The sequence below is a fragment of the Brienomyrus brachyistius genome, chromosome 16, assembly GCF_023856365.1.
Source record: "Brienomyrus brachyistius isolate T26 chromosome 16, BBRACH_0.4, whole genome shotgun sequence".
Taxonomy (NCBI): domain Eukaryota; kingdom Metazoa; phylum Chordata; class Actinopteri; order Osteoglossiformes; family Mormyridae; genus Brienomyrus; species Brienomyrus brachyistius.
The window spans coordinates 3,110,575-3,137,502 of NC_064548.1; the positions used below are offsets into that span (position 1 = coordinate 3,110,575).

The window sequence follows — 26,928 nt, forward strand, 5'->3', positions numbered from 1 at the left end:
TTAAGTTAGGGGTACCATCATTTTTGTCCAGGCCTGTTTCATGAGTTTTTTTTTTTTATTAATTCTGTTGAAGCATGGTTAAAAATCAATGTCTGACTTTTATTAGTTAAATTTCATAGAATTTTTATTTATTATTACTTTTGTCAGATTAAAGTTATTTCTGTGACCATTGTGAGTTTTTCTTTCATTGACTGAAGGGTACCAACAATTTTGTCCACGTGTGTATAAGGTATTCTTACTTCTCAAGGGAATTTATACAGCCAGGAGAAATATCCATCAGCAAAATGCATTTCAATATCATTAACTTATCTGAGAAAATTTTGACTAAAAACTGACTAAAATTAGACTAAAATTCCACTGACCAAATCTTAACAAAACAAAAGATTAAAATAAGACTTTATTCCAATTATAATTTTCAGTGACTAAAACTAAATAAAAAATTCTTGCCAAAATTAACATTTGTTGCATGCTCCCAAAGGCAACTATATTATGAACGTTTAAATTACCAGAAAAAAACTATTTTTTATCTTAAGTATCTATTCTCAAAATTAAACTTGATATTTCACTAGGCCTACAGATCCACACATCCTTAGCGTGGAATAAGCAATGATTGCAATGACGCTATTGCACCTGTAGGTGGACACATTTACCGAGGCTTCAGTATCACAACAAATTAAATCTGAAACTAACCATTTGTTACTTCTCTGGCCAAAGGTATTTTTCATCTTCATTTAGTTGGGGAATCATATTCATGCACATACTGGTTGACATTATTTGACAACAGGTGTTAAATGGGTTGAAAGCTCTGAGCCACTAAAAACAGTTGAATATGAAAGACTTTGATGCCTGAAACTCATATTACTTGTTACATTTGCATATTTTACATGTTTCGTACAGTAGCCGAGGCTCAGCAGCAGGAGAAAATTGTTAAGGGGATAGTTAAAGTCCGTCCTTTAACTTCCAAGGGTAACACCTTGCTACATAATGCTAAGTATACTAAGTCAGCCAATGCGTATTTGAGCAAAGTTCCCCGCTGTTTTTGAAGGTGAAGAATACATTGAGCCAGGAAAGTAACAAATGATATGACTTTCCGGCATCATAGTCTTTCATGTAATAAATGATTAGTTTCAAGTTTCATTAGCTGTAATGCTGACGCATGTTTTTAGAGGCTGTAGCCCCCTAGTATTTTATTCCCGATGCCAATCTTTCCTCAAAAAAGAAAAAAATAAACAAAAAGTCAAGCCCCAGGTACACTTGATTTAGCCTCTGGGGGGGGGGGGGTGTTCCATGAAGCAGAATTTCTCCGTTAGCTGCGTTTAACTTAGAACTCATGATCGTCCAATAAGAGTTTAGGTAAGAAGCATTTGTATTGGACAATCATGACCTCTAGCTCAGTTAAACCCAGCTAACGGAAAAATCCTGCTTCGTGGAACACCCTCCTGATCATTTCAATAGCTAGAAACTCCTAAGTTTTACTGCACCCTTCCGTATAATATTCATAATATGCAATGGACGTAAGAAAATTGGCATAAAGAGCGGTTCTATACAATGCCACTGAGTGTTTAAAGTAATTTACAAGTTTTTTTTAAAATTTATTTTCTAATCAGATGCACAAATACTATTTCTGTAGGTATATCATACTGTAGGCTGTATAATAGTTAACTGTACAGTTATATAGGCAAGAGAAGTGTTAAGAAGATATCAACCGAAGACAGTTAAGTAAATGAGAATCGAAAATAAAATGTTATTCAAGTAACTCTTGATAAATGTACTCACCAACAGGTGCAACAGTGTCATTGCAGCTGGCCTGGCAGCATTTAAGGTAAACGGAAATGTCGAATACGGAGCCAAGTTCATCCTCGTCGTGTTTTTGCGTGCGTGTGTCAGTGTTGCAACATATAGAGGAAAATAAATCTCCTCCTGTTGAGCGTACCAATTGTTTGCCCTGCGTTGGAAGTTTTCCTCCCGTTGTTTGGTTTTTGTTTATTTATCTTTTCTCACAAATGGATGTGTCCATTTGCAGAGTGGTGAGACCCCATGTGGCTCTTGGACCACGTATACACCAGCTGCTCCGAATGCCCTGATTATTATCCGACTGTCATTTTGAGCTCGTTCATGCACTGGCTCTTAAGCTGTCGGAAAAGATAATAAAAAGTTTTTTTAAATTGTTAAAAGCCATAGCCGACTTTTAGTTTTTGTATTTCTTTGCTCAGGATGGTTTGGATGTGGAGTGTCCACTTCATTCTTCCTGCGATTTTAATGTTCTGCATGTACTCGACAGTACGAGGTAAGTCAGTTCAGAATATTTTTTATTTTTTTGCAATCTTCCATTTCATGCGTTTGACTGAAATTAAGGAACCGATAGATTCTCATCTTTCCTATATTCACTTCTGGTTGATTTGGATTCTTGCGTTATTATTCTCACTTTTTCTCTTTTTAAACAGAAATATATTAGATAGCCTAATCCTTCATTCAGTTTGGGGAAAACAGCTGTCAGTGTGTGCGCATTTCACTCCATTTAACCGTTATTAATTAAATAAATAAAAACCTTTTTGTTTAATTAGATGTGAAGGATATTGGATGAAAGCACTATATCTTTAACAAGTAATCAGTTGTTCGTAGAATTTTATTTTGAGGCAAATATGCTGGAAAATTCTCTTAAGTCTATAAACACTGACTCACTCTATAATCAGCGGACTTTTGAACTGTAAAGAAAATTAGTTTTCCAGCTTGTTTGAATGAGTCCTTTGTGTGAAGACAGAATGACGACACGCAAAGGGGAAATAGAACAGAAGCATGTACAAGAAACTCTTCCCCTTGTTGGTACAACATACCAACTAGATTAGTTATAATTGAAAACTCAGTAGCTAGGTATTGTTCTGCAATTAGGTCATAGTGCAGACAAAGAATAAATACAAAATAAATAAAAAGAGAAGTAAATGTAAAGTATGTGATAAATGCAATAGTCTTGTGCATATTCAATGTACAATGCAGAAGACTGACAATGTCACAGTATGGACAACACCTATCTATACATATAGCACAGAAACAGCATGAGCTTTATGCAATCAGGGCTAATACTACATGCCAAGCATTGGCGAGTGATCTGAGTCTTCTGCATGAGGAAAGGAGCTGAAACAGATATTGCACAGGAGGTTTGGGGTCCTCCATAGTCCTTTTGGCTTGTTTAGTGGTGCGTTTAAAAGGTTCTCTTGACAGAAGGGCATCACCAGAGGTCTTTGAGGCCTTTGTGATAATTCATTGTAGTTTTTCTATAGATACTCTGATCTCTTGGCAGCCGAATGTAATTAACCGATATTCTCTCTTAATTACTTGATGAGTGGCCTAAAATTTGTGACCCTTAGCCACGAAATGAGTCTTAAGTCGCACTGGTAGAATTTCACCCATAAGACTCCGTGATTTCGTGGTGATGGGTCACATTTGACTGATCTCAAATACAGGGTGAATCTCAATATGCATACTTGACCGTACTTGTGTTCTCGTATACTGTACCTGTTTTATGTCATCTTCCATTGCTGAAGACCAGTTCCAATACTAAGAACACAAGGGCAGAGTACGGTAAAACTCCCCGGATGTTGGTCTTGCTCCGCCCCAAATCTCAAGGATTCTATAGTTGCATCCTCGCCGAAAGAGTCCAATCCCATGATTTATTGCATCTGAAGCTCATTCTTGGAAGGCAAGTTAGCAAAACCAGTCTTGCCAAGACGACAAGTTCGATCTTTACGTTCTTAGTACTGAGATTCACCCAGAGATTTTGCGGATGACGTACAATATGTGCATTGATGACTTAAAATACGTGCATGAAGTTTCAAACACAGCAGCAGCACTATGTCATCTCCCGTCTGGCAGTTTAACCAGATATCTATTAAAGATTTGCAGGTCGCAATATATGTGCAGAAATTGTTGCTTGCAGAGGATCATCTGCTAAAGCATCCAACACCATAAACAGCATTAGACATACGCGTCTTCACCGAGAAGAGTAGGAGAAATATGACCAACCGAGATGTCTTAGTGCTCCTTGCACGAGAGTGGTGAGTGAACTATATACGCGTATATTTCATTAACAAAAAAACCTACTGTGTAAGTATAGGCCTGCGATCACGAGTCAAATTCTGGTCCATTTTGTTTTTTTGTGGTAGGTGGTGATTGCTGACTTTTTGTTAAATATTAATTTTAACCAGTTTGAGATTCATTCTCAAAGCATGCCTCTTAATTTTGTTATCTTATATTTTTGGGAAAGGTATAATGGTTCTGAATCTGAGACCGAAACTGCAATACAAATGTCCACAATTTCACAGTTTGGGTGTTCTATCATTTCATCCTACCATCAAAATGTCCTACTAAAGACTACTGTAAATGGACAAGGCCATAATTGTTCTTTGTGGCAACATGCTCGTAAATTCTTGCTACCACTGTATGTGTCATACCCGGCCCGTACGATCCTCGTGTGCCACGCCCCCCTGATTATCCACGTGTGCTTCCCTGATCGTACCCAGCTGTGTCTAGTTATTTTCAACCCGTCCTGTCTATTTGAGTCCATGTCTTACCAGAGTTCAGGGTCTGTCATTGATGTTAGCATCTTTGATGTTTCCCGATTCCCGTAACCCTCCATTAAATCCCCGTTTTGTTCCGTATTCTGCCTTCCTGCCTGATCCTTCCTGCCCGCCTGCCCTTTCGCCTTATTCGTCCACGGCGAACTCTGACAGTATGTTTCTCAAAGACTAGTCTAAAGTAGCTCTGTGAGAACAAAAAAATTTGGCACAATTGAAAAATATTTTGATGTGGGAATGCAGGGGTTTCACTGGTGACCTTTCTATGGTTTAGTATTATGAAGAAATACATGGTTAGTGCCAGGCGGTAATAAATATTTTTGGTTTTACATCCGTTTGGTGTCTGTTATCTGATAGACAGCAATGCAAGTACTTTATAGTCATGTGGAAAAATTAGGATACCCCATTAAATATTTAGTTCTTTATTAAGAAATATCTACATCAGTATAAAATTTTATTTTAAATTATATCTGTAGATAAAGGTGATGTAATTGCATCATCTATGCAGAAGCAAGAAAGAAATTCACTTATTTAACAAAGGAAATTAAATAAGATGTCAATTCCTACTGAAGAAAAAGTTAGGACACCATGTGCCCTAATATCTAGTATCTCCCCCTTTAGCTGAAATAACCTCAATGAGACGTTTCCTATAATGCACCCAACCGGGGATTAGAGGCCGTGGCGGCTGCGCTGCTCAAGAGAGAGGAGACATGCCTCACCTTGGAGGCCCAGTTGGTCAGGAGCACCCCAAGCTAGGTGACAGGTGGAGTCAGAACTAGTGGGACTCAGACCGGTTACTCAAGGCCACCCAGTTTGGAGAGCAGGGGGGCCAGCAGCAGACCAAGCTGAGCCTGTTGAGTTCAGCGTCTGCCACCAGCCCAGTTTTCCCAGTGGTGCCCACACGCCAACAGCTCCCGCTGTCACCAGAGTGGAAGCACCGGCAGTGGCCATCAGCTCTTCAGGACTTGTTCTGGAGCTGAGGTGGGGGCCCAGTTATGATGATCGCCAGGACTGTCTATCATTAATGGTGGCGAGATTTGGGGCTCAGCAGCCACAGAGGGTTCACCACTGTCTGAAGTGTTAGGGGGACTTTGTGGGGGTCCTGGGATGCGTAACCCCCTAGAAAGGGGCAGTGTATTGCCGAGGGTACCCATTTGTCAGTGCAGCATGCTGGAACTGCTGCCAGCCTTGCAAATAATGTAAATAGTTCCGTGTGTTTGTCATGTATTGTGCTGTTAGTATGCTTTTTGTAATGTCTTGTGTAGTGTTTCATGTTATGTGTTGTATATAGTGTGTGTATGTGCCCAACCTGTGTTGTTGGAACGGTCAGGATAGTCAACACGGTCAGCAAAGTATGCCAGAGGGTAGTTGGTATATGTGTCCGGTCATTTGAAGGGCTCAAAATAATCTGCGTCCCTGTTTGATTAAAGCCACCTCATCTGCTTCCTGCCACTGCAATGCTTGGGTCTGCCAGTTAATACAATATAAATACCATATCAAATATGCATTAAGCACATGTCACTGCCTTCCACCATCCTTTCACTGACACAAAACAAATGCACGTTATATGCTGCACCTGCATCTGGGACACAGCTGGAAAATTTAGTTGATGTTGGACAGTATTAAACTGTGTTTTTCAGAGGTCAGTAATCAAGCATGGTTTTAATGATAATTAAAAATTTAAATGTTAATACTAACCATTGGGAATTTTACTATGTGTGTCACGTGACTGTTTTGGTCTAATCACTTGAGGTAAAATCTAGGGTAGTTCCATTAGCCTAAGATGGATAATAACCTGCTTTCGTGTTTCAGATTGGTTATTAGTGATTAATAAAACCCAGAAGTGTTTTCCCTGTTTTTTTTTACTTACCCCCCCCCCCCAAAAAAAATAAAATAAATAAAAATAATAATGTAGCGTGAATCAAACCATGGCTCACGATTTGAGGTTTAACACTAGATTTACCGAGTTTTTATTCTCTGCTGAGAGTCCCAAGGTGTTTGTCACCCCTGCTGTGATTTTCGCAGGTCTTTAGCCCCATCCTCCTCCTGCTTTTGTTGTGCAAACACACCCATTACCTGTGAGGCCTGGCGCATTTGCATTTTTTACTCAGAGTAGCTCAAATCCAAGGCAGGCTAAACCTCTGTGTGTGACATGGAAACCTTCACAAAAGTCTGCCATATCTATACCAAATATCCCACACGCTGACTGACCTGCAAATATGAAAGACGCACATTCACAAAATATATGGAAACACAAGTCTGTGTTATTTATAAAACAAATTGAGTGAAAATAGAATGAAAAGTTGCTAATAGAATGAAATGAATAAAATGAAAACATGCTAACACTTCAGTCTCCAATGCATGTTTGTATATAAATGTCATAAGCTGAGTGAAGTCATGGTCCATGGTTTTTGACATGCTCATACACATACAGAATAAAATGTCATTTCATTTTCATTGGCCATCACTGAATTATAACACCAAAAGTGAATTTTGTTTTTGTGTGATCTCTCCAGCTTTGCATGTTTGGCTGTTCATGTAAAAATTGATGTATCCGTGCCTCAGTTCCAGGTTCATCTCTTCGTCATCTTTCTGCCTTTTGTCTCAGTGGTTACTGTCCCACACAGTCTGTCTATCTTTCAAAGTCTGTGTTTGCAGCGTTTGAAAACCCAGTGACCATCATCCCTGTATTTGGCAATGGAGTTCCTTGGCTAGAAGAATCGGAAACAATCTTCTTTTTCCTTTCCACCCTGTAGATGCTTTGTACAGAACGTAGGCATTCACCGCCACCAAGTCCAGCATGTTGTAAAACACAGCTACTGGCCACTTGCTTGTTGCTGCTCGTACTGAATACATGCGCGCCATTCTAAACACTGACGTGGAGAATTCCTCTCCCTGTGCAGTGTCCTTTGCCAATGGAGGAAGTTCACGGCAAACGTTATTCACCATGCCCAGTAAAGTGAAGCAGTCTGTGTGACAGTGACAGTGAGGTGAAGAAATTGTCCATTGTGACATTTCTCCCGTCATTCGGAAATGACTCCATCAGACTCATGACCACGTTCTCTGCCAGCCTTCACCAAGAACTGTGCTGAAAGTTTCACTCCAGGAGAACACATGAACATAGATGTACAGCTGTTCTCGACCAAGGTTCATTGTCCATGCAGTATATTTACATTTACATTTACAGGATTTGGCAGACGCCCTTAGCCAGAGCGACTTACATAAGTGCTTTGAGACTCTGCAATGAATTTCCGATGCTAGCTCAATAAGGACCCCAGCTACGAATACTATCTCTGAGAACGCCATTGAGTAGTGCAGAATTTTTATTTTATTTTATTTTTTTAAAACACACACCAGAAAAAGAGTCGAGTAAGAATATAGAAGTTCTACGTCAGGTATTTCTGAAAAAGAAAAGTTTTGAGTCGTCGCTTGAAGACATTCAAGGATTCAGCTGTTCGGACATCTAGGGGGAGTTCATTCCATCAATTAGGTGCCAGGACAGAGAAGAGCCGAGATGCGTGTCTTCCTTGTGCCTTGAGGGGAGGTGGGACCAGTCGAGCAGTGCTGGAGGATCGGAGAGATCGTGGTGCAGAGCGGGGTGTGATGAGGTCCTTTAGGTAGGATGGTGCCAGAGAATTTTTGGCTTTGTATGCGAGCATCAATGTTTTGAATCTGATGCGTGCAGCTACAGGAAGCCAGTGGAGGGAGCGCAGCAAAGGAGTGGTGTGGGAGAACTTGGGAAGGATGAAAACAAGACGAGCAGCTGCATTCTGAATCAGTTGGAGGGGACGGATGGCGCTCAGTGGTAAACCCGCTAGAAGCGAGTTGCAGTAGTCAAGGCGTGAGATGACGAGGGACTGGACGAGTATCTGGGTAGCCTGGGTGGAAAGAAATGGACGTATCCTCCTGATGTTAAAGAGGAGAAACCGACAAGAGCGAGAAAGACTGGTGATATGTGAGGAAAATGACAACCGATCATCTATGGTAACTCCAAGGTTTCTAGCAGAAACCGAAGGACGGATCAGGGAGTTGTCAAAGGAGATCGCAAGGTCCTGGAGGGGGGATGAGTCAGCCGGGATGTAAAGCAACTCAGTTTTACTAGTTTTGAGTTTTAGCTGGTGAGTGGTCATCCAAGATGAGATGTCTGCCAAGCATGTAGAGATCTTAGTGGAGACATGAGTGTCTGAGGGAGGGAAGGAGAGGATGAGTTGAGTGTCATCGGCATAGCAGTGGTAGGAGAAGCCATGTGAGGATATAACTTCGCCAAGAGATTTAGTGTAGAGGGAGAATAGGAGAGGGCCAAGAACCGAGCCCTGAGGGACACCGGTGGAAAGACAACGTGGAGTAGATGTGGATCCATTCCATGTCACTTGGTATATCGCATCCAAGCCGGACAAATTTGGGATCAAGTTCTGGATGGCCACGGATTTGGAGACCAAATATGTCTGCAACGTGTCCCCTAACTTGGGAAAGGACCCCAGTCACCAGAAAAGGGAGAGGCTGGCAGAGAACATGGTCATGAGTCTGATGGAGCCATTTCTGGATGACGGGAGAAATGTCACAACGGACAATTTCTTCACCTCACTGGCACTGTCACACAGACTGCTTCAGCGCAAAACAACACTACTGAGCACAGGGAATAAAGTTTGGTATGAACTTCCTCCAATTTCAAAGGACACTGCACAGCAAGAGGAATTCTCCGCGTCAGTGCTTAGAAGTGGCAGTGTCTCCTTGACAATTTATGCACCTAAAAAAACAAGATTGTGTGTGTTCTGAGTTCCTTGGACCAAGATGTGGCGATCTGTGAAGGCAGAAAGAGGAAACCCAACACGATAACAGACTATAACCACATGAAGGTATGTGAATGTGTGTATAATTTTACATCAGTGCTACAATGTTTTCTGATATGTACTATACAGGCCTATATAGAAAGAAGGTAGAAAAAAAGCAAATACACTCATGACTCTCTCTCTCTCTGCTGTTATAGTGTGGTGTAAATGTGTTGGACCAAATGGCGCGCATGTATTCCGTAAGAGCAGCAACATGCAGGTGGCCAGTAGCTGTATTTTACAACATGCTGGACCTGGTGGTGGCAAATTCCTACGTTCTGTACAAGGCATGTACAGGGTGGGAAGGCAAAAGAAGATTATTTTTGAGTCATCTAGCCAAGGAACTCCATTGCCAATTTATGCCACAAAAGGCTATGGGGACAGAGGAAGGCTGCTGCTGTGCCAGGACTTGTATGGACAACTCAGTGTCAGGTACAGGAGAACTGCAACAGAAACCGCAGCAGGTTTACCAGTGCAAAGTGTTACAAATTCACTTGCGCCAAATGCAGGGATGATGGTCACTGGGTCTGCAAACACTGCAAAGTTTGAAACACTCAATTTTTTTTATAAATAAAACAGACTTGTGCTTCCATATATTTTGTGAATGTGTGTCTTTCATATTTGCAGGTCAGTCAGCATGTGGGATATTTGGTATAGATATGGCAGACTTTTGTGAAGGTTTCCATGTCACACACAGAGGTTTAGCCTGCCTTGGATTTTAGCTGCTCTGAGTAAAAAAATGCAAATGTGCCAGGCCTCACAGGTAATGGGTGTGTTTGCACAACAAAAGCAGGAGGACAATGGCCCAAGAAACTCTCAGCAGGGATGCTAGTAGGTGTTAGGCCCAGGGAATTTACGCAAATTTGCGTAGATTTGGCAGTTCTAGTGTTAAACCGAAATGTGTATTTGGAGAATCATGACTTCACAAAATATGGTCTGTTTTATTAGACTGTGATGGAAGGTGTCAGGATGCTGATGTGATGTTCTGGTGTAACACCATGAGCTGGACCTTCTTCATCTGTCTGAGGAAACTAAACTGAGGAAGGAGGTGCCCATAAATTTGAAGGAATCTGTTACTGTTTTTTGCTGAGTCTTCATATGGAGTGAGGATTTGGTGGTCTGAGAATGCCTGAAGTCCACAACAATCTCAAAGGTTTTCAATGCATTGAGATTGAAGAAATAGTCAATGCTCTAGGTGATGGCTATGTCAACCTTTATCTGATATTGTGCTTCATTTTTTTATCAGAGATGCTGCCAATGATGGTGGGATCAACTGCATGCCAAAGCAAATCCTTGCATTGACTATATGGTTCTACTGTTAAATACCTATTGCAATTATGTGGCCAATTGCACCACTGCTGTCAATATTCTGATGAACTTTACCAGGGGATGTGTCTGTGTAGAGCAATCAGCAATGAATCTTACAAGCAAATTATTTATGTTATATTATTTTCATTCTTTCTCATTTTACTTTTGGCTATAGGGACCCAGAAATAACAAACCCGCTGCTTGACACCCGAACTAAAATTTAAATTTAATGCAAATGTTTTGCATCTATAAGAGATAAGCATTCATCATGTATCTTGAGAAAATAACAGTAAACAGACATGTAAACAGATATCTTCTTTGGCTCTCAGCGGAGGTGGATGCACTTCTCTCCCTCTCCCTCCCCTTATCTTCCCTGCTTTGCTCCTCTCGTCTCGTCTAGTCTACTGTCTTATACTTTGAGAGACTCTCTCGGCCCTGCTCTCCAAACTAAGTAAAATGATGGATTTGATCAGCTGGTCTCTCAACGCAATTGACACCATCTTCTCGACGAGAAGCCTAGGGTCGGGGGAACCTGACTGTCCTGTAACGCAGCGTACGCAGCTGGCTACACGATGGACAGATGGGAGAAGTGGAGGGTCGTGTGCCTGGCAGCTCTTTCCGTGGAGGACACTGAAGACATCTACCTATTCGGAACCATGATTACAGGTATTATGCTGATTGGATTAGGCATTGCCCTGGTTTATCGAAGATTGAAGAAAACGGTGACAGCCGCTCAAAACCCCACTAGGCTGGCCGGAATGATTGATGGAGTGGGCAGAGCTGTTAGCACTCAGACTGTGACAATTGATCGGAAACTGGATAACGTCACAGAGAAGCTCACGGCTTTGCAAAAATTATTGGATGGCGGAGACCAGCGTGGACATTAGGGGAGCTGGAAATTACAGCCCGGAAACCCAAACACCCCTATCCTATCAGGTTTTGGCTCCCCCCAGTCAGCATTGGCCTCGGCCAAGGCTGCTGCTGAACTAACAACTCCCCCAGAAGAACAAGGCAGTGAGACTCTCTTGCATTCCTCTCCCCCAATCCCAGGGACTCACCGCACCCTCCCCCCATCCCATGCCTTCGCCGCTTCATACCCCCAGCGTGAACAGGCGGGTCTGTGACCAGCGCCCTCGTGGCTGCAGGACCGGATGGCTGTCTGTCTCTGCTGGACTACCTCCACCTCCCCATTTCCCTCACCTGTTGAAAGTTGTGTCTTTTTATGTTGTAAGGTGTAGTGACCATGTGCTTATGTTGCTGAGGTGTTTTTTTCAGTTTCAGTCTACAATGTACTCCCCACTGGAGTACAGTCTGGGGGCTGTTTTATTCTCCTCCTCTCTCCTCATGTTATTCTGTTTCTTTTCTTCTCTCTGTTTGCCCCTGTCTCCCGACCTGTCTCCCCCTACTGTGACGTTTGTGTATATGTATGGTGGGGTTGATGGCCAGTTTTTTCGCTGGTACTTGTGACTAGTGACATGGTGTATTTCAACAGCAATAAAGGGTTCTCATCTCATCTGATCTCATGATACAACAGAATATACAATTACATCAAGGCGCATGTGTTGCGATCGCGACGGGGAAGCAAGGCGGAGAGAGCCGTGAGTACGGGAAAACAAGTTTTTTTTCTGGCAGACAGGGAAACCACAGGGTAGCGACAAACTAACATCAATGACAGATCTGGGGAAAACGGACTCAGACGCGGACTAAATACACAGAACACAGCAGACTGATGGAAAACAGCTGGGCACAATCCCGGGAACACACGTGGTTGATCAGGGGGCGTGGCACACACGAGGATCGTACGAACTGGGCATGACAACATGAATATTCCATTATACACTATGGAATGTAAGATTCGCTGATTCGCATCGGTGCACGGGCATTAAAGTTCTCTGCCTTGATTAAAAAAGCGTGCCCCGGATACACTTTGGGATGAACTTGAGATGCGTTTGTAACTTGTGCATTGTTAAATTCTGATTTATTAATGATGAATAGTGAATAGTGAAATCATTTTGCTTTATTTCACATTATTTTTTTACAGAACAACAGGCGTCATTAAAGTTTTCTGGGTTCATTATTCTTCTGTACCAGAGGAGGGCATGTCTTCTATCACGTACTTGCTTTTTTTTTTAAGTAAAAACATATTTTTTGATATAGGCCTACAAACAAGTCTATAGTTTTATTTTGTTGTTTAACTCATATACACCTCCAGACTGTCTTCACCCCCACCCATCTCACCCATCATGTTGCACTTTCCGCTTGGTAGTGTGCTGCTGTGCCGCACCTGAGCCTGCACCTCCCTCACCATGCCACATCACCAACATACCAAAACAATTCAGTGTGCCACGATGGGAGGGTCCCGGGCCTGGCCTGCACCTCCCTCACCATGCCACATCACCAACATACCAAAACAATTCAGTGTGCCACGATGGGAGGGTCCCGGGCCTGGCCTGCACCTCCCTCACCTTGCCACATCACATCGCCAACATACTAAAACAATGTGGTATATCACAATGGGAGGGTCCCGGGCCTGGTCTGCACCTCCCTCACCATGCCACATCACATCGCCAACATACCAAAACAATGTGGTGTGCCATGAAGGGAGGGTCTCAGGCCTGGTCTGCTGTGTCCACTGGAGTTATCGAGACTGAAGCAGCACACGGCCAGGGATTCATTAATATATAATTATTGGTACATTATTATTTATTATTTAGAAATTAGATTTTATACTGAGATTGATTCCCACTCTCTAAACAGTTTCTCGGGCTTTCTCATATTCAGTCTTCCACTGCTGTTAAAGTCTCTTAGTCAAGTCTCACGCGGGTTGTAGGCGTGGCCAGCGATGCATCACATTGCATCGGTTCGAATCCCACTACATCTCAGTAGTCGTGAATTCATGTTGTATTGCAAAAGTAGTTGCTTCTGTCACAATCAGTCGCGGGGAGAGCGGTGATCGTGCGGGCAGGCGTGCAAAAAGCAGGCGAGACAGGCGAAATCGGGGCAAACTATGGGGTTTTATTGGGGAAAAGGGACCAGGAGACATTTACCACAACAAACTACAATGACGGACGGGGGGAACAGGTAAGACCAGGACTTAAATAAGACAAGACTAAGCAAAGCAATCAGACAAAGCTGGAAACAATCAGGGAAGCACACGTGGGTAATCAGGGGGCGTGGCACACACGAGGAGCCGACGAGACGGGTATGACAGCTTCATATTTTTCTTTAATATATCAGATCATTGACAATGCATTGAGATGCATTGAAATGCCTTGTCAGTCTTCCTCTGTTGACTGCTTGGTGACTAATGGTCTCAGCCAGGTGCTTCCCTACCAAAGTCCAGGACTTTAGTTCCTGGTTCCAAGTTCCTGGGCTGTCTCCACTGTGGACTTTTGTAGCTCCTGGCCTCTTTTGTGTGTTGCTTTCTCATCACACAACCAAAACTGGGACCTTTATGCTAAACGAGAATGGGAGACACAAAAGTACACAGGTTCAACTTCATATGAAACTACGCTGCAACTCCAAAACAATGGAAAATGAACAAGTCGTTTTGTTAGTCATTTGTTAGTCATTGAGGGGTTGTACAGTATGCAACTATGGGACAAATCGTGTCCCATATTGGTTCAAAATGGAACACAGCATTTCATTTAAATTTGATTTATATAAATGACATGTTTATCAATCATTAGTAAATGTGGCCAGCAGATTGATCTTTAAATAGTTTTTTGTTTATTTCAAGCAGTCTGTGTTCCGGAGGTGTACGTTCTATGCACACAAGCTGCGATCATTCCCAAAATGTCATTTGCATGAAATTTGAATGAATATATATAGGTCCACTGACTGATTACAAGATTGTAGACACCTGTGATGCTAATTAGTGGACACACCTTGGATTAACATGTCCCTTTGGTCACATTATTTTCAGTCTTTTCTAGGGGTACCATCATTTTTGTCCAGGCCTGTTTCATGGGTTTTTTTTTTTTATTAATTCTGTTGAAGCATGGTTGAAAATCAATGTCTGACTTTTATTAGTTAAATTTCATAGAATTTTTATTTATTATTACTTTTGTCAGATTAAAGTTATTTCTGTGGCCATTGTGAGTTTTTCTTTCATTGACTGAAGGGTACCAACAATTTTGTCCACGTGTGTATGTATTACCTTTACTATTACTATTACTAGGACCTTCAAGGCATCCGTCTTCCACCCTGGAGATTTCAGTCCAGAGCACAAGACAGGTGAACATGCAGGACAGGGTATTGGTCCATTGTAGGACATGCACACTATGGATATTTTTGTGCCCGTTTAACTGCATGTTTTTGGAGGGAAATTCACAATGTGAGGAGAACAGGCAAAGTTCTCTGGAGGTGTCAGGTCACAGTGCTACCCAGTGTGAAACCCTACCTACAGCAGCACCATATAAGATCATTTAAAAAATATACCATGCAAACGAAAAACTGGAGTGTCAGAGTAACCAGTACAGTAATAATACAAATTTGCAGGCACTATTTGAGTAATTCGAGGGTTGTTAAAATATTTTAATGCTTAGAAGCTGGATGATGGATGGATTGATGGATGATAAATATTTATCTTACCACCAGCAGGAGGCAATGAAAGTTCCGCAAGCAGTTGTGCAGATTTCAACATCACCTTCTGGAAGGACATTCGTCATGGTGCCAAGCTGCAGGTGCAGTACCTGTTATTCACACGCAGCAATGCAGAATGCCCCAGTTACTTCAGCACAGAGTCACTCTCGCACTCAGAGCAGCAGCCTCTCTTCAACTCTTCTCTGCCAACCAAGATCATCATCCACGGTTACCGGTGAGTGTGAGTATGGTTTACACAACTGCAAACCAAAATGAGCACCCATAGGCGGAGTTTACAGCTTAGCACAGGTGAAAGACTTATGTTTTAGCAAGTATGTGATATACTATTATACCCGTTTCTGCAAGTGGGTGGATTCTTACAGCAGCCCCTATCTCTCCATTCCCAAGGGCTCCAGGTACAAAGCCCAGTTGGGTCAACCCCCTAGCCCAGGCACTGCTCAGATCTGCAGACTCCAATGTGCTGGCAGTGGACTGGGTCTATCATTCCTTCATGTACTCCGTGTTGGCAGAGGAATACAAGGAAGTGGCCTTGCATGTGTCTGCACTCATCAAGGAGCTGAAGGTGAGGGCGCAGCCCTTTTGTACCATCTTGGCTCAGGCTGTCCTAACCAGTAGCCTTGCCTACTTATTTAATCACTGTACTCTGTTTGTGTAGCCTGTATGGTGCCCTGGACAAGCTTCAATGCCGAATTGCACTTTTTCTCAGACAATCCCTGCTGGGGGGAGGGGAAGAGTTGGCTCTGGTGGCTTGCTAAATTGGCACCCCTTCAAAAGATGATGACTGCCTATGTTGCCTATAGGATTGACAGGCCTTGATCTGTATAACATCTTCAGCAGCCATGTTGCTCCCTTAATGGCCTGGCTTTTAAGTACAGGCCGTGGGCCCTAAAAGGGGGCGCTGTTGGCTCGTTTCAGAACAAAACAAACAAAGTGAACTTAGTTGCAATGTGAGCCCATCTGAAAGTGAAACAGAAGCAGATCCTCTTCACTCAAATATTATATAATAGGCAACAGGTGAATTGGAACTTTTAAATTAATATTTTTCATGCATAAGCCTTAATGTGAATATACAGACTACGGGGACGTGTGATCTGCCCTAGGAGCATGGGAGCAGCCTGAAGTCCATCCATCTTATCGGCATGAGCTTGGGGGCACATGTGGCTGGCTTCATAGGGACACTGTTTGAGGGGAAGGTGGGGAGAATCACAGGTAAGATCAAAACCAGCATTAATCCACCAGAGGGCCCCAATTAATGGAATGTGCAAATATAACACAGAATAAGGTAGGGATATTTCAGTGGCTCAGACTTAGCCCTCATGGTAGTTTTATCAAGCTGTATTGCAAAATGAATTATTAATAAATTATTAGTCATTGAAATGAGACAATCCTCATCTACACTGATCAGCCATAACATGAAAACCAGGTGAGCCTGACAGGTGAAGTGAAAAACACTGATTATCTCATTACAATGGCACCTGTCAAGGGCACCATTATACCGTACAGACCCGAATATAAGACGATTTTTCTGACGAGTGTTTTGACTTTGCGTAATATATATTTGCCGTAAAATCTCTTGCGTGAGTGTGAGATTCTGAAAGCATGAGTGTCATGCCAGATGCGTGAGAGTTGGTCACCCTGGCAATACGTGTGTTTAGCGTGTATCCCTGAGTGTCGTGTAAATTGCTGCCTTCCCTGGTTGTGCCGCTGCTAGTATTAAACCAATTGTGGCTGTTAGTAAAGACACTAGCAATCATTTTAAAAGAGCTGTCATATCATTTATTAATATGGCTCAATCTTTCTCCGCAAGGTCCGTATTTTTACCCTCTTTGTGTAGGTCTGCTGCATCAAAGACATTCTGTGCCCTCAAGTGTTGTGGAGTTTGTAATATACATTATGTACCACCAACCTCCACCCCACTCCACCCTCAAATAATATATTTGTTTTGTGGGACATTTGCTGTTCAATACACTTATAATCTGATTGCCTGTGGTTGCTTTTAAGTTGTGGTAGCTGGTTAACCATGGGCATCCCTAGGTCCGATCACTTTGGGCTATAGCCTGAATATTTTAAACCTAGCCTGAGTATCTCACCCCCAATGCCAGTCTTCCTTCAAATAAAAAGAACAGTCAAGCTCCAGTTAAACTTGACTTAGCCTCTGATTTTTTCAGTAGCTTTTCTTTGTAAAGGTAAGATTTGATATGCCAGAAACATTTTTTTTCTAAAAATAGTTGCCAAAAACTGGAGGGTCATCTTATAATCAAGGTTTCGAGCGAAAGTCCAAAACAAAAGTCTACAATGTTAGGAAGGCTAACTTTAATAGTATGAGACTGAAACTAGAAACTGGAAATATGATGGAGTTAAATGGCAGAACTGTGAAATAGGCATGGAAACTTTTTTAAAAGCACATTGTTGCAAGTGCAAGAGGACTTCATACCAGTTTCCAGAAAAACTAAATCTAGGAAACTACAACCAAGGTGGTTTACTATGGAAATTAAGAATAAAGTCAGGAGGAAAAGGGCTTCCATCCATCCATCCATCCATCTTTCAAACTGCTTATTCTACTGGGCCGTGGGGGGTCTGGAGGCTATCCCGGAATGACATGGGGAGAACATGCAAACTCCGCACACATGTGACCATGCCGCCCTGGGCTCACTTCCACAAATGAAAATTAACTAATGATTTAAAAAGTAGGAGTATCTATGTCAACAGGTTGAGTTAAAAAACAACATTAGATTCTTTAAGAGGAATGTAGAAAGAAAAAATGCATTGGAGGCTAAGGATGACAATAAGTTTCTTCCAATATTTTAACTCCAAAAGAGCTCTAAAAGCTGAAGTCACTAATTTGCAGGATAGTAAGGGTCTTATAATTGGAAATGAAATTGATATAGGAAATGAGTTTATTGATTATTTTACACAGGTGTTCACAGCAGAGAACATGAGTAACTTATCACCATTTAGTACGAATACAGCGTCGTCTTTGACCAATATATGTATAACTGAGGCTGATGTGGTACTAGGCCTAGCTAAGCTCAAAATAAATAAATCGCGGGGTCCTAATGGCATCTTACCTATAGTTTTAAAAGAGATGAGTGATATTCTTAACCAATCTTTAACTTTAATATTCCAGAAATCCTTATCTGTGGGTGTGGTACCTTCTGATTGGAAACATAAGAACATAAGAACTATACAAACGAGAGGAGGCCATTCGGCCCATCAAGCTCGCTTGGGGAGAACTAAACTAATAGCTCAGAGTCGTTAAAATCTTATCTAGCTCTGATTTAAAGGAACCCAAGGATTCAGCTTGCACTACATTATCAGGAAGGCTATTCCATACTCTGACTACACGCTGTGTAAAGAAGTGCTTCCTTAAATCCAGCTTGAAATGTTCTCCCGCTAATTTCCACCTATGGCCACGAGTTCGTGTATTTGAACTAATGCTGAAGTAACTATTTGGTTGAACAGCATCCAAACCTGTTAGAATCTTATATACCTGGATCATGTCCCCCCTCAGTCTCCTTTGCTTGAGACTGAACAGATTTAGCTCAAGTAACCGTTCCTCGTATGACATTCCTCTAAGACCAGGAATCATTTTTGTGGCCCTACGCTGCACCTTTTCTAAGGCCACAATGTCCTTTTTAAGATATGGTGACCAAACCTGCACACAATATTCTAGGTGAGGTCTCACCAAGGAATTGTATAATCTTAGCATTACCTCCCTGGACTTAAACTCCACACACTTGGAGATATACCCCAACATCCTATTGGCCTTTTTTATTGCTTCCCCACACTGGCGAGAATGGGACATGGAAGCATCGACATACACACCAAGGTCTTTCTCATGATCAGCTACCTTTATTTCATGCTAATATAACGCCCATATTCAAGAAAGAGGATAGAAGTAATATAGGAAACTATAGGCCAATCAGTTTAACTAGCATTACTGGAAAAAATTATGGAAGCTACGTGAAAATGGTAGATTACCTGGATGCAAATAACATTCTGAGGGATAACCAACATGGATATAGGAGAGGTAGGTCCTGTTTGACTTATCTACTTGAGTTCTTTGAGGAACCTACAAGAGAAATTGATCACAAACAGACCTATGATCTGATCTACTTAAATTTCCAGAAGGCCTTTGATGTTGTCCCCCACAAACGGCTCTTGCTTAAGATCAAAGCTGCAGGGACTTTAGGAACTGTAGCAGCTTGGATCAAAAACTGGTTAACAGACAGGAAGTAGCGGGTAGTTATTAGAGGCACAATGTCACAGTGGGCCTGCGTTCATAGTGGGGTACCACAGGGTTCAATTTTAGGACCACTATTTTTCCTAAATTTATATGAATGTTATTAACACATTTACATTACATTTACAGTATTTGGCAGATGCCCTTAGCCAGAGCGACTTACATAAGTGCTTTGAGACTCTGCGATGAATTTCCGATGCTAGCTCAATAAGGACCCAGGCTATGAATACCATCTGTCTGAAAACTCCGTTGAGAAAGTGCAGAAATTTTTTATTTATTTTTTTTATTTAAACACACACACCAGAAAAAGAGCCGAGTAAGAATACAGAAGTACTACGTCAGGTATTTCTGAAAAAGGAATGTTTTGAGTCGTCGCTTGAAGACATTCAAGGATTCAGCTGTTCGGACATCTAGGGGGAGTTCATTCCACCAATTAGGTGCCAGGACAGAGAAGAGCCGAGATGTGTGTCTTCCTTGTGCCTTGAGGGGAGGTGGGACCAGTCGAGCAGTGCTGGAGGATCGGAGAGATCGTGGTGCAGTGCGGGATGTGATGAGGTCCTTTAGGTAGGATGGTGCCAGACAATTTTTGGCTTTGTATGCAAGCATCAGTGTTTTGAATCTGATGCGGGCAGCTAAGATGAGGGAGCGCAGTAAAGGAGTGGTGTGGGAGAACTTGGGAAGGTTGAAAACAAGACGAGCAGCTGCATTCTGAATCAGTTGGAGGGGACGGATGGCACTCAGTAGTAAACCCCCTATAAGCGAGTTGCAGTAGTCAAGGCGTGAGATGACGAGGGACTGGATGAGTATCTGGGTAGCCTGGGTGTATTTACACCAATACATACAGTAAACTGGTTACATTTGCAGACGACACCAAGGTAGTGGTGTAGCAGATACTGATCTAACAGCGGAGAGGCTACAACAGGATCTGGATTTAATTAGCGACTGAGCTGATACCTGGCAGTTGAAATTTAACATAGATAAATGTAAGGTAATCCATGTAGTGAGCAGAAATGTAAAGTAAAGATATTTTATGGGTTCCACTGAAATAAAGGATTATGAGAAAGATCTCAGTGTGTATGTTGATGCTTCCATGTCCCACTCAATGCCAGTGTGGGGAAGCAATTAAAAAGACCAATAGGATGGTGGGTTACATCTCTAGGTTTGTGGAGTTTAAGTCAAGGGAAGTGATGCTACGATTATATAATTTCTTGGTAAAACCACACCTAGAATATTTTGTGCAGGTTTGGTCACCATACCTTAAGAAGGACATTGCTGTCTTGGAAAAGGTGCAATGTAGGGCTATGAGAATGATTCCTGGTTTAAAGGAATGTCTTATGAGGAGAGGTTAGCTGAGCCGAATCTGTTTAGCCTCGAGTAAAGGAGACTCAGGGGGGGACATGATCCAGCTATATAAGATTCTAACAGGTCTGGATGCTGTTCAGCCAAATGGCTACTTCAATATTAGTTTAAATACTAGAACTTGTGGCCGTAAGTGGATATTAGCGGGAGAACATTTTAAAACGAATTTGAGGAAGCACTTCTTTACACAACATGTAGTTGGAGTATGGAATAGTCTTCCTGTTAGTGTAGCGCAAGCTTAAACCCTGGGTTACTTTAAATCAGAGCTAGATTTGAACAACTCTGAGCTATTAATTAAGTTCTCCCCAAACGAGCTTGGTGGGCCGAATGGCCTCCTCTCGTTTGTAAATTTCTTCTGTTCTTATGTCATCGTAAATATTACTAGTATAGTATAAGTAAATCAGGCAAGTGAACAGTCAGTTCTTCAAGTTGATGTGTTGGAAAGAGGAAAACTGGGCAAGCGTAAGGATCTGAGCAACTTTGACAAGGACTAAATTGTGATGACTAGACGGCTGAGCCAGAGCATCTCCAAAATGGCAGGTCTTGTGGGGTGTTTCCAGTTTGCAGTGGGTAGTATCTAGCAAAAGTGGTCCACGAAAGGCCAGCTGATTAACCAGCGATGGGATCATTGGCACCTAAGGCTCACTGACAGGAAAGCTCTTGTGGCACAAATTGCTGGCAAAGTTAATGTTGGCTATGTTAGAGAAGTGTCAGAACTGTGAGCATTGTTAGGTCCGATCACTCAGGGTTATAGCCCCAAGTATTTTAAGATTAGCCTTGAGTAGTTTAAGCTTAGTCTCGAGTATTTTAAGCCAAGCCCCGAGTATTTTAGCACTGATGCCTATTACACTGAACAAAAATATAAACGCAACACTTTTGTTTTTGCTCCCATTTTTCATGAGATGGACTTAAAGATCTACAATTCATTCCAGATACACAATATTACCATTTCTCTCAAACATTTCTCACAAATCAGTCTAAATGTGTGATAGTGAGCACTTCTGCTTTGCTGAGATAATCCATCCCACCTCACAGGTGTGCCACATCAAGATGCTGATCTGACATCATGGGTAGTGCACAGGTGTACCTTATACTGCCCACAATAAAAGGCCACCCTGGAATGTGCAGTTTTGTCTCACAGCAAAATGCCACAGATGCCACAAGCATTGAGGGAGCGTGCAATTGGCATGCTGACAGCAGGAATGTCAACCAGATCTGTTGCTCGTGCATTGAATGTTCATTTCTCAACCATAAGCCGTCTCCAAAGGCGTTTCAGAGAATATGGCAGTACATCCAACCGGCCTCACAACCGCAGACCACGTGTAACCACACCAGCCCAGGACCTCCACATCCAGCAGGTTCACCTCCAAGATCGTCTGAGACCAGCCACTCAGACAGATAATGCACGGCCCCATGTTGCAAGGATCTGTACACAGTTCTTGGAAGCTGAAAATGTCCCAGTTCTTGCATGGCCAGCATACTCACCGGACATGTCACCCGTTGAGCATGTTTGGGATGTGCTTGACCGGCGTATACGACAGCGTGTACCAGTTCCCACTAATATCCAACAACTTCGCACAGCCATTGAAGAGGAGTGGACCAACATTCCACAGGCCACAATTGACAATCTGATAAACTCTATGCGAAGAAGATGTGTTGCATTGCATGAGGCAAATGGTGGTCACACCAGATACTGACCGGTTCTGAGTCCCCAGACCCCCAATAAAGCAAAAAACTGCACATTCCAGGGTGGCCTTTTATTGTGGGCAGTATAAGGTACACCTGTGCACTACCCATGATGTCAGATCAGCATCTTGATGTGGCACACCTGTGAGGTGGGATGGATTATCTCAGCAAAGCAGAAGTGCTCACTATCACACATTTAGACTGATTTGTGAGAAATGTTTGAGAGAAATGGTAATATTGTGTATCTGGAATGAATTGTAGGTCTTTAAGTCCATCTCATGAAAAATGGGAGCAGAAACAAGAGTGTTGCGTTTATATTTTTGTTCAGTATATCTTACTTTAAAAAAAGAATCAAGCCCCAGGTAAACTTGACTTAGCCCCTGATCTTTTCAATAGCTAGAAACTTCCCTGGTCAGAAGACACAGTGCATTTCATCTTGCATTCATGTAGATGTTACTTTGAAATAGACCACCTACCAAAACATTGTTGCAGACCAAGTACACCCCTTCCCTGATGGCAGTGGCCTCTTTCAGGAGGATAATGCACCCTGCCATACTTCAAAAAATGTTCAGAATTTTCAGCTTGAGGAACATGAAAATTAGTTCAAGGTGTTGATTTGGCCTCCAAATTCCATCCCACCATCTATTTTTCAAACCGCTTATCTTTCTGGGTCGTCTGGAGCCTATCCTGGAAGCTATGGGCATGAGGCAGGGAACAACCCAGGATGGGGGGCCAGTCCATCACAGGGCACACTCACACACCATTCACTCACACATGCATACCTACAGGCAATTTAACAAGTCCAGTTAGCCTCAGCATGTCTTTGGACTGTGGGGGTAAACCGGAGTACCTGGAGGAAACCCCACGACGACATGAGGAGAACATGCAAACTCCACACACATGTAACCCAGGTGGAGACTCAAACCCAGGTCCTAGAGGTGTGAGGCAACAGTGCTAACCAGTGCACCACCATGCCGCCCTCACCTCCAAATTCCCCATGTCTTAATCCCATTGATCACCTGTTAGATGTGCTGGAAAAAAAATCCAATCCGTCGAGGCCCCACCTCACAACTTACAGGACTTAAAGGATCTGTTGCAAATATCTTGTAAACCTTCAGAGGTCTTGTGGAGTCCATGCCTCAGCAAGTCAGAGCTGTTTTGGAAGCCCTAGGGTGACACAAACAATATTAGGCAGGTGGTTATAATGATATGACAAATCGGTGTAGGTACATGGTCTATAACACAAAAAAGCTGAACAAATAACAATTCAAAATGCCTTTATTTGGCTCTGACCTGATACAATCACCTTAACATGTGGTGAAGTTTCTAAATGTTTTATAAATGCTTTTGGTTTTACTCTGCAAAAACAACAGGAGCTCTAGATAACTGATGTTGATCACAGATTCTTAATATGAAAAAATATTACTTTAATATTAATTTGGCAAAGTTTTATCTCTTTCAGTGTTTGTCCATATGACAGCATAATAGAGAAATATCTGTGATCTCATATTGAAATTATTCATTTTGACTTTTGGTCCTGGCCACCAGGTTTAGATCCAGCAGGACCGAGTTTTAAAGGACATGATCGATACAACCGCCTGGACCCTACGGATGCTCTTTTTGTTGAAGCCATTCACTCAGACACTGATGGTGAGTAGCTTATGTGCACCCAAATCAGACTTATGTGACCTTCGCATTTTCACAGCCTCTTAGTCCATCCATCTACTAACTGCTCATTTTAATTAGGGTCACTGGAAAAATGTCTTTGTGTTATTATTTTAAAATTATTTAACTGGGTCTTTACAGGATGGGATGTAACATACTTTTCATGCCAGTGGTAAATCTTTCAAAATCCTTGCAGCATTGTTACAGATTTGTAACACGGAGAAGTTGAAATATCTGTGCTAGGAACAGTTTGTCTATAGCAGTGGTTCCCAAGCTTTTTCTGCCAGGTCACCCTTTTGCAGATAAGATGATTTTCTTGACGCCCCCCCCCCCCCTAAAAAAAGAAAAAACACACACACAGATTGGTCACTCTGTAACCTATCTACAGATTCCTGAAGAAAGTGTCTATGAAGCTGTGCTTATGCATGGAACTACATTTGAACACGCTGCTTTTAAGGACATAGATTTGACCATTGTTAAGTTTGTAACATTAAACATTTTACCTACTCTAAAATTTGACAAAATAAAATTTCAAAAATCCAATAACAGTGAATATTTCAAATGCATTAAAAGATTAAGCAGCTGTTTGTTTCTATTCATTTCAGAAAGGCATTTTTAGTTCCCTGCCTTGCGCCCTTAGCCTCCAGGATAAGCTCCAGACCCCCCACGACCCAGAATAGGATAAACTTTTACAGAAACTGGAGGGATGGATGGATTTTGTGGTGTTTTTAGTCATTATGGCTACTTCACACGGCTTGCACTTCAGTCTTGTTTTCTTTCACATTAAACGTGAAATTTATCCATATGCCAGTATGTTTTCCCTACCTGAAGCCGACTGTGACACATAGTGGCAAAATAATCTACAGACAGATATTACAGAAAATGGTCTATACTTGTCAGATGGGTGCATGTTTTGACAAACTTGAAGTCAGTTAAATCAACATTATGAAATGATGTGCAACTACAATCAACACTAACTAAAGACTTTCTAATTGGCTCAGTTTCAAATTTGTTGCTTGCTAATATTTTCATCCAGTTTTTATTCATTGACCAAAGTGTCGGCATGTTTCATCATAATTTTTGGCGTCCTGTAATTTGCATTTTATTATTATCTCATTTTCATCAATGAGGGTTTAGGACTCAGGATACTCACCCCTTAATTCGGAAACCTCTGGTCTAATGTGTACCTTGGTATTCTGCAGTTTTTGGCATCTCCATCCCTGTCGGACATGTCAGCTTTTTTCTGAATGGAGGAAAAGACCAGCCCGGTTGTACACATTCTCTTAGACCTCTGAGTAAGTTAACACCTCCACACACAACTCAACAAATTCCAGCTTTTTAACACAAATAATCAGATCTCTTCTTCCATTTGAAATTTCTATCCAGATGATTTCCAGGAATGTGACAAAAATAATTCAGTTACTTGCATAAGGTATTCAGAACAGTTATTGCCCTTAAAATGTATGGGTACAGAATAAATCTCACCAAGAGAACTAATTACGTTTGCTGGCACATCTGGTTTGATTTCCAGGGTTCGGTTATGTCGTTTGTGACCACATGAGGGCGATATATGTGTACATCAGCGCACTGAATGGCACCTGTCCCCTGTGGGGCTTTCCATGCCCAACTTACAAAGAATTTCTCAATGGACAGTGCCTGGACTGCAAGAAGACCTTCAATGGAACATGTCCTGAAATAGGCTGAGTGTCTCTTTCCGTGAAATGATTGCACACCCAATATTGCAAGAAAAACAACAGATAATAATATATCTCAAATTATGTCTATATAGTCATATAATGCAGGCGATACTTCATTATAATAAATAGTATATGATCAGTACCGCAAATTAAAAATATTTTTCAATGTTGATTTAATACTAAGTCTGCTTTTCCATGGTTCATTTTCACCATTGAAAGCATGCCTTTGAAATTGTCGTTCTCATGGTGGAATTTCTTTGTGTACCTCCCAACAACATCTTGTAGGACTCCAGCAAAGGAGTGGCATCATTGTAGATCCTCTGCCCCAGGAGGAGAAGCTCTTCTTGCTTACCACCAGCGCTGCCCCCTTCTGCAGTGAGTGCAGAGGGGCCTGTCTTCTATGTGCCCTTAGTCTTGGAGTGCTCTAAATTCAGCCGGCCTATTATTTGAATTGATCCTGAATGCCTGAATTATGTTGCTCATATCCAACCTACATCTTGCAGCTCATCACATCCTGCTGGAGCTGCAGGTGTGGCCGCTGTCTAGAAGCGCTGAAGTTCAGGTGACCCTCAGTCATCAAGGAGATCCTGACACAAAGGAGACCATCATTCTGTGAGTGTCTGCCAGCATGTAGCTGTTTGAGTGTCCTGTGGTATGCGTATGCAGTTGAAGGTGCGTTGCTGAAGCAACACATCTGTGTTACAGGTACACAAAGAACTCCAAGTACAAGCAGGTGATGGCCCACCCAGTTTCACTCTGCGAGGTCAATTCCATCCACCTAAAGAACACAGGAGCCTGGTACCAAAAGGATGAGATTCATTTCATGTCCCTCTGCATCTCAGAGTTGCTGTCTTCTAGGTATGATATTGACACAAAGGACATTTTCGTGTTGTAACTGAAGAGCAAATTTCTAAAACCCATTCATTTCATAGGATACATTTTTAAAAAAAATTCTGTGACCTAAT

General features: G+C 42.1%; 1 protein-coding gene across 3 annotated transcripts; it reads left to right on the plus strand.

Annotated features, from left to right (window-relative positions):
• Window positions 1-1,751: 1,751 nt before the first annotated feature.
• pla1a (phospholipase A1 member A) lies at window positions 1,752-26,873 on the plus strand. 3 transcript variants are annotated; one of them, XM_048978780.1, is made up of 11 exons: window positions 1,752-1,822; window positions 2,214-2,287; window positions 15,308-15,527; window positions 15,701-15,875; window positions 16,414-16,522; window positions 24,150-24,251; window positions 25,469-25,561; window positions 25,798-25,965; window positions 26,249-26,338; window positions 26,467-26,575; window positions 26,669-26,873. In XM_048978780.1, the coding sequence occupies exons 1-11, from the start codon at window positions 1,767-1,769 to the stop codon at window positions 26,856-26,858; spliced, it is 1,386 nt and encodes a 461-aa protein (XP_048834737.1). In that variant the 5' UTR covers window positions 1,752-1,766; the 3' UTR covers window positions 26,859-26,873. The 3 variants fall into 3 exon arrangements, with proteins under 3 accessions (XP_048834737.1, XP_048834738.1, XP_048834739.1); XM_048978781.1 differs by having other exon boundaries at window positions 15,311-15,527; XM_048978782.1 differs by lacking the exon at window positions 1,752-1,822 and having other exon boundaries at window positions 1,875-2,287.
• The last annotated feature ends 55 nt before the right edge of the window (window positions 26,874-26,928 follow it).

Coding starts and splice junctions, on each gene's coding strand:
- pla1a (XM_048978780.1), top strand. CDS start 1,767: ATGTACTCACCAACAGGTGCAACAGTGTCATTGCAGCTGGCCTGGCAG. Junction 16,523..24,149: donor GAAGGTGGGGAGAATCACAG/GTAAGATCAAAA, acceptor CCTGGCCACCAG/GTTTAGATCCAGCAGGACCG. Junction 25,562..25,797: donor ACATTCTCTTAGACCTCTGA/GTAAGTTAACAC, acceptor TTTGATTTCCAG/GGTTCGGTTATGTCGTTTGT.